General features: G+C 38.4%; 2 protein-coding genes across 2 annotated transcripts; both read left to right on the forward strand.

Moving 5' to 3' along the window:
- Positions 1-153: 153 nt before the first annotated feature.
- Positions 154-7,303, forward strand: LOC122067434. Its single transcript, XM_042631285.1, has 4 exons — positions 154-336; positions 1,997-2,275; positions 2,403-2,599; positions 7,257-7,303. Exons 1-4 carry the CDS (start codon positions 154-156, stop codon positions 7,258-7,260), a joined length of 663 nt encoding a protein of 220 aa, XP_042487219.1. The 3' UTR covers positions 7,261-7,303.
- On the forward strand, positions 4,255-5,533 carry LOC122067433. The gene is made up of 2 exons (XM_042631284.1): positions 4,255-4,791; positions 4,882-5,533. Exons 1-2 carry the CDS (start codon positions 4,471-4,473, stop codon positions 5,464-5,466), a joined length of 906 nt encoding a protein of 301 aa, XP_042487218.1. The 5' UTR covers positions 4,255-4,470; the 3' UTR covers positions 5,467-5,533.
- Positions 7,304-8,048: the final 745 nt, after the last annotated feature.

Below are 8,048 nucleotides of genomic sequence, written 5' to 3' on the forward strand. Positions count from 1 at the left end.
AGTATTAAATTTGTAAGTATTTGGTAATTAGTACTAGAAAGCCATAACAGATTACTAGTTCATTGATCTCAAGCAGTTCTAACCTCATCAAAAGAATCAAATATACCAATACTTGTCTGATGGATGGTGCACACAATTGTTCATCTAGTGTCCATGATGTTTCGTACTGTTCCCATCACTAGAGCTGTTGACCTTGCATCTAGGCCAGAGGTTATCTTATCCATGACTACAATCGAAGGGTTGGCAATGAGTTCAACTACGATGGTTAGCCTCTTGCACTTCTCTGTTGAGAGACCATTTACACTTGGCAGCCCACCAATTGCTTACCTCAATGTTGTTAGTTCTACAAGCTCCACAACATCCTCAATGAACATCTACAATTTTAGTTTCATTAACCATTATCTTTGGTTGTTTAAATGGTTGGAACCAAACTTATGTTCTAAAACAACCAAGATTCAAAAATCAGTATTGGTATAATGCCCAACAAGCCTCTATATAAAAGAGGTGAGTGAATTGATGAATAAGCCTATAAGCAAGTGTAGTCCTCTATATAAAAGAGGCGAGTGGAGGTATTGGTGAGTAGCGTACCAGCGCCTCCCTTAAGAGTGAAGTTGACATTCACAGGTATTGTGGGAACTCCTTCAGAAGTGTTTATTCATTTCACTCAAGGCTAAGCCATCTTCCTATCAAGGTTAAGGAGTCAACTGAGCATCTCAACAGCAGGATTGAATACCCAGATCAAATCAGAGTTCACGCCGCCCGCCCTGAAAAAATAGGAGACGTGGGCCACAAGTTGCACATAAGCCGCTGGGCCGCACGACAGAAGAACACCAAATATAAAGATGCACACTCCTCTATGTGAAATATGAATCTTCATTGGAGCTTTTTGGTAGTAGTCGTGACCAACAGCCATCAACTGTCGGCTCGTTGTTAAGGCGAGGGCTTCAAGCCTGATTTCTGGTGGCACACCCCCCACACAAGCAGCACCTGACGGGAAGAATTGACTCAGGAGGTAGCTGAAGCGAAGCAGAATAGTGGAAGGACTCATCGACCATAACATGAGGTGAGTGGATTTCATTCTGCTCACAGTATCCAGATACACGACCATATGTTTCCTATTTTTTTGGATAGCCAGATACACCCATTAAAGCTATAAGAACTCCAGGCCTAAAAGCTCCACTGACTCCCTTGAGAAACTCCAGTCAGTCCTTTGTAACACCCCATGCTTTCATTTCCTGCATTTTCAGTTTGTCTCATTATGATAATTACAATCAAGACTTATTCTGATGGACATAATTCCCAATCTTTAAATCTTTAAAATACCTGAGGCATGTCTATAGAGTATCTAATTTTATCAAAGATGAGGAAAAGTGGTTCAAATGGAAGAACCATTCCATGTTTCGTGCTCATAGTGGCATCACTTGCTGCTATGTTATTTTAGTTTCATCTCCACATTCTGCATTTATGAATTTTTCATGAAATCAACCCTCATAAGGTAAAATAGAAAGTATATAGATAAAATTTATTCAGCTTATATGTATTTGCATAAGGACCAACCTACAGATCTCTATTCCTCATATAAACTGTTAAAGGCTACCCAAATGCTGCAATAAAATTTTCTAATTATTTGAACATTATGAGGCCGTTTGGTAGTGTTCATAAAAAACGTTTCTAGCGTTTTTGAGTGTTAATAGAACCAAAAAACGCAAAAAACCGTTTGGTAGTGTAAAGCTCTGTTTCGGTTTTTTTGAAACTCAGAGGCCGTTTGGTAGTGTTCATAAAAAACGTTTCTAGCGTTTTTGAGTGTTAATAGAACCAAAAAACGCAAAAAACCGTTTGGTAGTGTAAAGCTCTGTTTCGGTTTTTTTGAAACTCAAAGTACATAAAAAACGAAAAATCTGGGTTTTGACGAAACACCCCGCTCCCTGTTCTGTCGGTGGGTTTCGTTTCAAAATAAATCTGTTGAAACAATCGTTCCCGACAGTCCGCGACATAGAGAGGAGAGCAGTGGAGAGAAGCCAAAACCGTCTCAGCTCTCGTTCTTCTTCTTCCTCCAACCTTCGTTCCTGACGGTCGGCGACAGAGAGAGGAGATCAGCGAGGAGAGAAGCCAGAACCCATATCTGAACTTCCGAAAAACCCATCTCAGGCAAGCATTCTTCTCGTTCTTCTTCTTCCTCCAAACGGAGTTTCTGGAATTTCCGCGACAGAGAGAGGAGATCAGCGAGGAGAACCCGCCAGAACCCATATCTGAACTTCCGAAAAACCCATCTCAGGCAAGCATTCTTCTCGTTCTTCTTCTTCCTCCAAACGGAGTTTCTGGAATTTCCGCGACAGAGAGAGGAGATCAGCGAGGAGAACCCGCCAGAACCCATATCTGAACTTCCGAAAAACCCATCTCAGGCAAGAAGTGATCTCGTTCTTCATCTTCCTCCAACCTCCGTTCCCGACGGTCGGCGACAGAGAGAGGAGATCAGCGAGGAGAGAAGCCAGAACCCACTTCCCTCCTTCCGAAAAACCCATCTCAGGTCTTCATTGCTATCTACTTTGCCTTCGGCTTCGTTTTGGCCAGGTTCTTCCTGGATAACTTCATCTTTCGTGTAAGGTTCTTGACTCTATTTTTTTATTTGTTTCTATTATTCTTGAATAATTCCTGTATCAACAAGTCGTTATTGTTATATCCGGAGATGGTTAAGTCGTTCGTATAATGGGATTTGAGTTCAACACGTCTGCTATTGTTATTATAACGACAATAGATGATCCTACTTAAAATGTGCTCACTTTTTGTTTTGGTTGCCATTACTTATTCCAAATTCCAGTCAAGCAAACTTAGGTAGAAGCAGAGGAAGGAAGACAATGCACTCACAACTACTATTATAGTACAACTGATCATATTCAAGGTTTTTTGGGTGAGATTCAGTCCAAGGGGTTTAATTAATGAGGAAGATTGATTCTAGAGGAAATTTAGGGCTTTCACATGGCATATTCCTATTATATGCTGAGTGCAATAGTTTGTAAAAGTGTAGCTGAAGGAAAGATGTACGGGACTCTATGAGGATCATTTGCTTCTGATGATTTCTCTTTTGATAAACCGAATCATCTGTGCAGAAATTATTATTAGATATTTTGTAAGGATTTGAAGATTCACTCAAGTCCCTTTTGCTGCACTGCCCAAGCCACTACCAGCACTATTTACAGCCCCATCCACCTTGATCACCGAAGCCCCTGCCGCTTTCCCTGAGACTGGTGCCTGTTATTGTGTACATCAATGTCTCCTACTGAAACTAGTACCTTATTCTTTACCACTATTAGCACAGCTTCAAAAGTCGTTATCTTTATCGCCTTGGCTCACGAACTGGTGGAGGATCTTGATAGAAGATGCTTTGGCCATAATGTAATCTTGAAGCGTCACATGATGAAAGCCTATGACAGATTGGAGTGGGACTTTCTCCTGGCTGTACTTTGGAAATTTTGGTTCAATGACAGAATGGTGCTTCTCATCAACAATAGTATATCTTCTGCATGGTTCTCTGTCATTATTACTTGTGGGTCCAGATTTAGTTCTCATTTTCTTTAGCATACTCATGTTGTAACTTGATTCTTGGTGTGCTACAACATAGGCCTCCAATTTGGTTCTGTCTTTGTCTAACCATTAACATTGCCTATCATCTTTAGATTAGATGCCAGGGCATATTGCTCAAATGCGCCCATAATTACATGTGCTATTCTCTTTTTTTGTCTATTGGATTTCTCATAATGCAAAAAGAGAATGTGGTGAAGGCATTGAAGTTGAAAGGAAATTGAGAGTGGAGGCGTTCTGGTATTCAACTTGTTTAGACTTTGTGGAAGTTATTCCTTCTTGATTTCAAAAGTAACATGTTCTGTTTCATCACAGAAACATTGTTATTGCATCTTGTGGTAGTTGGACAAATATTTATCTGCTGCTTCTTCTAGTTCAATTACACCTTAAGATTGGATTAACTAGCTCTTTTGGTTTTGCTCTTATGCCAAAATGACATAAGAGAATATATTGTCTGCCAATGAAGAGAGAATGTAATGCAGTAAGATGGAAAGCCCTAATTTTAGTCCTTAATTATGGTTTCTTGGGTTCTGCATGAATCTTGAAGTTTCTTGTGTGGTATATTGGATAAATGAGTGATAGGATTAACAGCTTCTTGTGTGGTATATTGGATGAATCTTGAAGTTTCTTGTGTGGTATATTTGTACACCTTAAGATTGGATTAACAGCTTCTTTATTATTTTAGCTATGCTTGATATCTTTGTTATTTTCCTATAATTGATATCTTTGTTATTTTACCTATGATTGATTTCTTTGTTACCTTGCTTGGTTTTATTGGTCTTTCCATTATCTCTCTCCAAGATAATCGTTGTTATTTATTTTTTTAGTGTTCAGCCTTTTTTTTTGTCACAATATGCTAACTTTTACATTAACTTATAATGCCTAGCTATTATGTCTGGAAGTAGTATCCCTGCTATTAAGTGGTCAGAATTTGAGACCACTGTTCTCATTGAAGCAATGAAAGAAGCTGTACAAAATGGTCACAAATCCGGTAATTCATTTAACAAAACTGGATGGGAGAACATTACAAAGCAATTTCAACAGGCTTTAAATCGTTCAGTCGGGAGAGAACAGTTACGCAATAAGATGAACAAGTTGAAACAAGAGTATCAACAGTTCAAGAGACTGCTTGACACAACTGGATTTGGGTGGAACTCAATGACAAAAGCAGTCACAGTTGATGATGAGTCCGTATGGGATAGGGCAATACAGGTACCCTAGATTTCACTAGCTAGTTGAATTATTTAAAAATTAGATTACAATGAGTAGTACATATACGTGATACAATTACTGCTTATGCAGGCAAATCCAGGTTGGTTGAAATACAAGAAGTATGGACTAAACAATTGGCCAGATTTGAGCATGGTATTTGGGGATGCATATGCTACAGGTAACTTAGGGGTTGCCAGTGCTCAAGATTTTGATGACATCGAAGCTGTTAATACAGTTGATATTGAGCAATTCTCTCACTCCCCCAGTACCCCGGTGCATATAAGCATGAATGACCCCTTCCATGAGGATACTCATACTCCAACTCAGACCACCACAAAACGAAGTCTTGATAGGACACCTACGGGACGAAGAAAAAAGAGCGCCAATAAGGGAGATAGACACGTGAAGGACTTGTATGGGCAGTATTTATCCATGAAAATTGAGAAAGCATCCAGTACTTCTGTAACATCTCCTGTTCGTGGTGGGGTAGGTGCATCTTGTCCTCGAGATTTCAGTGTGAGTGCATGTGAGGCGGTGATATCCTCCATACAGGATATATCAAAGGAGATATATTTGAAGGCCACCAGTCGTATGTGTACTGATCCTAGTTGGAGGGAGTTGTTTGTCTGTGCAGAGCCTGCGAAGAGGATTTGGCTTTTAGATGCGTTGGATTAGTTGATGTTGTGTTTGAATGCTACTTTTGATAATTTTGGATTCAAGACTCTACATTTGGTGTGTGTAATTTTACTTATGGAGATACATTGCATGATTTGGCTTTTATTTCTTCCGTGTTTTTTTTCTTTTATTGATGTGTGTAATGTTGAACATGTGGTTTGGCTTGAGACAATGTGGCAGCTTGTTATGTTTAACAGATATTTGTTTCCAATTGTGTAGTAATTGTTTATTTATTGCAGTTATGTCAAATGCATTATGTGAAACTTCTAGTGATGAAGAAGATATGATCAGTCACATGGGAATGGAATTACTGAGTGAAGCTGTATATATTCGAGAACCATGTCGGGATAGTGTATTTCCAGGTGCTGTCATGATGCATGAGGTATTGAATGGGCATGCCAATAGATGCTATGAAGAGTTTAGGATGGAACGTCATGTCTTCCTTAACCTATGTGACTATGTTAGACATAGGGGGTGGTTGAAAGATACGACCAACATCCGAGTGGATGAACAACATAGAATGTTCCTATGGATTGTTGGGAAGGGTTCAAGTAATAGGGACACCCAAAATCATTTCAACCACTCAGGAGAAACAGTTAGTCGAACATTCAATGTTGTCTTGATTGCAATGCAACGCCTGGCTAAGGAAAAAATCAGACCGCCAGACGTCAATATGATACCGATAGAGATTGCACAGAACCCAAAATACTACCCTTTTTTCAAGGTAAATATGTTAATATGATACATGTCTGTAATTAAATATATGAATGTTTATATTCTTATATGTACTGGCCATTTAATTGTCAATATCTGTCAGCATTGTATTGGCGCCATAGATGGGACTCACATCCATGCGGTAGTTCCAAGAGAGGATCAAATTCGATATAGGAATCGGAAGGGGATCACAACTCAAAATGTGATGTGTGCATGTTCATTTGACATGCGATTCACATATGTGTATGCGGGATGGGAAGGTAGTGCAAACGATTGTCGAGTACTTGAACAGGCAAGAAGTGATCCTCGATTGAGTTTTCCTCATCCACCTCCAGGTATTAACTTTATACTAATATATTAGATTTTGCATTTGAGTGTATACGTAATAATATATATTATTTTATGTATGTAGGAAAGTATTATGTTGTCGACTCTGGGTATGCTAGCCAATCTGGGTTTTTGACACCATTTCGAGGTGAGAGATACCATCTACCGGACTATAAAGGTCGTAGAAGATCCCCAAGAACAGCGAAAGAGTTGTTCAATTATAGACATTCATCACTTCGGAATGTTATTGAACGCACATTTGGGGTATTGAAGAACAAATTTAAAATTTTAAGGCTAATGCATCAGTTCCCATTGGAAACTCAGGCATCAATCGTACTGGCATGTTGTGGGCTACACAACTATATTCGAGAAGAGCATATTGCTGACGCAGAATTCGTGGGGATGAACGATGATTTAAAAGTTGCAGAAGATGACTTGAATCCGCCACATGAAGATTTCGTTGATCATTCTACAATACAATCAAGTCAACGAAATCGGGCAAAAGAGATGAATGCCACTAGGCTAAGAATTACAAATGCAATGGCTAGACAGCAAAGGATGCCAGAACTAGTTGAAAACTAAAACCGATAACTATTTTGGCAAAACTGAAAACCTAAATTGATGTTTCAACCCACGTAGTACTTGTTTTATGGTACATTTATATATGTGGTACAAGTTGATATATTATTATGAATGTCATATATTTGGATGCTATATTAACTTTTTTGATAAATAAATTTCTGTTACAGATGACTTCTTCTATGCCCCCACTCATGATAGCAACTTGTGAAATTTGTGGGAAGAGTTGTGGTAAATATACAACCAAGTCGGGTAAAAATATTGGAAGAGAATTTTTCAAGTGTGAAGATTCATGTAATTTTTTCATGTGGGTGGACCAACTACATCTATGTAGATGTGGTAAAGGTCAATGCAAAGTACGAACTGCGACGAAAGGTCCAAACAAGGGACAGTATTTTCTATGTTGCCCAAATTCAACTGGGGTAATTTATTTCTACTATTGACCTATACCTATAGGTAATTTATGATTTTTGTTTAATTCGATGCTAAATTTCAACGACCCTAATCACATATATTATTTGATATAGGCTGATAACCGTGGATGTGGTATGTTTGTATGGTTGAAAGATGAAGCACATATCTCTACCATACAACATACATTATGTTCAGAAAGCTCAAGCTCAACATCAATATCATCCAGACCACTTTCGGTTTCAAACGAGTACATGAAAGGATATCTGGAAGGGACACTTAAAGGATTAGAGGACCAAACAAATAAGATGAAAGACATCCTCCATGCATTCAAGTCTTTAGACTTAGAAAAAAAGTGAAAATTTGGGGAATTATGTAATAGTTAACTTGCACAAGGCATTGTTAATACTGTATTTTATTCATCCTTTGGAAACCATGTTTTTTTCATTGGTGTGTAATATTTTATTGTCCCAAAAAAATTTATATGCTTATAGTATTTTAATGTTATTTTTGTAATTATTGACTTAAAAGAAAAGTAAAAAAAAAAACTG

Source organism: Macadamia integrifolia, unplaced genomic scaffold (assembly GCF_013358625.1).
Source record: "Macadamia integrifolia cultivar HAES 741 unplaced genomic scaffold, SCU_Mint_v3 scaffold2901, whole genome shotgun sequence".
In the NCBI taxonomy this organism is placed as follows: domain Eukaryota; kingdom Viridiplantae; phylum Streptophyta; class Magnoliopsida; order Proteales; family Proteaceae; genus Macadamia; species Macadamia integrifolia.